This window comes from Otolemur garnettii, unplaced genomic scaffold (genome assembly GCF_000181295.1).
Source record: "Otolemur garnettii isolate 467f Iridium unplaced genomic scaffold, OtoGar3 scaffold00022, whole genome shotgun sequence".
NCBI classification, from domain to species: Eukaryota; Metazoa; Chordata; class Mammalia; order Primates; family Galagidae; genus Otolemur; species Otolemur garnettii.
Genome location: NW_003852417.1, coordinates 3,954,025 through 3,955,764, shown reverse-complemented (window position 1 = coordinate 3,955,764; position 1,740 = coordinate 3,954,025). Strand labels below are relative to the sequence as shown.

Here is a 1,740-nt window from a genome sequence, read left to right as displayed (position 1 = left end):
CTTTCTTTTCTTTTTTTTTTTTTTTAGCTTCTGGGGCTGGGTTTGAACCCACCACCTCCGGCATATGGGGCCAGCGCCTTACTCCTTTGAGCCACAGGCGCCGTCCCAGTTTTTTTTATCAGCAATAGAATTATATGTTCTGTTACATGTCTACCTTTCAAACCTTCACACACAAGAATTCCCCCTCTCATATGTTCTTTTTCAGAAGAAAATCCTCAGCAAACCGAAGAATTGCTTGAAGTGAGCAACTAATAGCATTTCAGAATTCATGTATTGAGTGAATCCACCTACGTGGGTGGATTATGTATCAGTCTGATTCTCAGAGCAATAACTCATGCCTGCAGTCTCCTTCTCTGCTAGCAGCATTAAGGATGGTAATATATTGAATAGTTCACTACTTAGATAATTATGGTTTCCAAATTTGAAAACAACTGTGTTTATAATTATTCACTGCTTTCTGTCAGCAAAATAGACATCTTGACACCTGAAATAACTTCATTACAAAGAATATCATGAAAACAGATGGTCAGGCCTGAAATGGACAGTTCTTCATGGACTTGACCCTTTCCTGCAAGGATTATATTGTGTATCACAAAAGAAATTGCCTTACACACTGGTTCATGTTTGCAGTTAACTGTTGTACACTGGATAGGTGTACACACAAGTTGAAATGTGATGTCTATGTATATATCTGTATAATGTTTAGATTACTTATAAAATATGTCATAAGGGATACTTTTTACCCTTGTACAGCCAAAATAATGTATATATGGAAAGTGACAGACAAATGCTCTAATTTCCTTGGTATCTATAACTTATTAGAATCCTCTGGATGAGGGTTAGAAGAGAGTTTTTCCAAACTTCTACATGTAGAAGTATCATAAATGTTCTGTACATTTACATTCATAGATTTAATTAAAGTATTTTAATAAGGTTCCCAGTGCTGAACTTAGAATTGGATACATCTTGTCTTCAAGCTGTCTATAGCATTGTATGTCCCAACAGATTGCTGGCATGCACCAAGGCTTTGGGGACAAGTATAGAGAAGCCATCAGGTAACAGTATGATTCATTACAAGATATGAATGCAATCATGGTGAAAACTGGGAACTATTTTAAGGTTTTTGTGAGCAGATTTTCATAATATGTTCTATATGCAGCCTTGCTCTCCAATCATAGGGGTTTTATGTACCACACATTGTGCCCTGCCCTCTCTCCAGCCAGCTGTAGTCCCACATTTCCATGTACCTAGCTATTTCTACCTCATTGGGTAAGTCAGTTACCACTCTGTGCCTCAGTTTACTCTGTAGTTTACCATTAGACTGTGAGCTCCTTGAGGAACTTTGTTGTAACCATTGTTATATCCCAGCGCCTTGCACCATGCCTGGCCCATAAAAAGTGCTTAATAAATATTTGAACAAATCAGTGAGTGGGTGAGTGAGTTGTAAAATTAGACTAATAATACCTGCCTTGTCTATCATACAGGATTCTTATACCACTTGAATTCATATTTTAAACCTCTTGCTTTTAAAGAAAGATTTGAAGCAACTTGAAATTCAGACCATATATAAAAAGACTTAAACTAGGAGTCCAAAATCTAAGTCTTAAAAATGACTGCTGAGTGTTTAGTAGGATTCACATCCTTCTGAGCTCCAGTGGCTGTCGCCAGTCCCATCCTTCTTGGGAGCGTGCTCCTCCCACAGCAGTCCCTGCTGGTTCCTCTCTCTGCCTTGGCACAGCT

The 1,740-nt window shown here is 38.3% G+C and overlaps 1 protein-coding gene across 1 annotated transcript in view; it reads left to right on the top strand.

Moving 5' to 3' along the window:
- The window catches only part of E2F6 (E2F transcription factor 6), a 23,618-nt gene extending 22,197 nt beyond the window's left edge, over positions 1-1,421 (top strand). Inside the window, exon 7 of the mRNA XM_003787399.3 lies at positions 206-1,421. Within this exon, the coding sequence (XP_003787447.1) occupies positions 206-252 (47 nt within the window). The 3' untranslated portion in view covers positions 253-1,421. The remainder of the gene's footprint in view (positions 1-205) is intronic.
- The last annotated feature ends 319 nt before the right edge of the window (positions 1,422-1,740 follow it).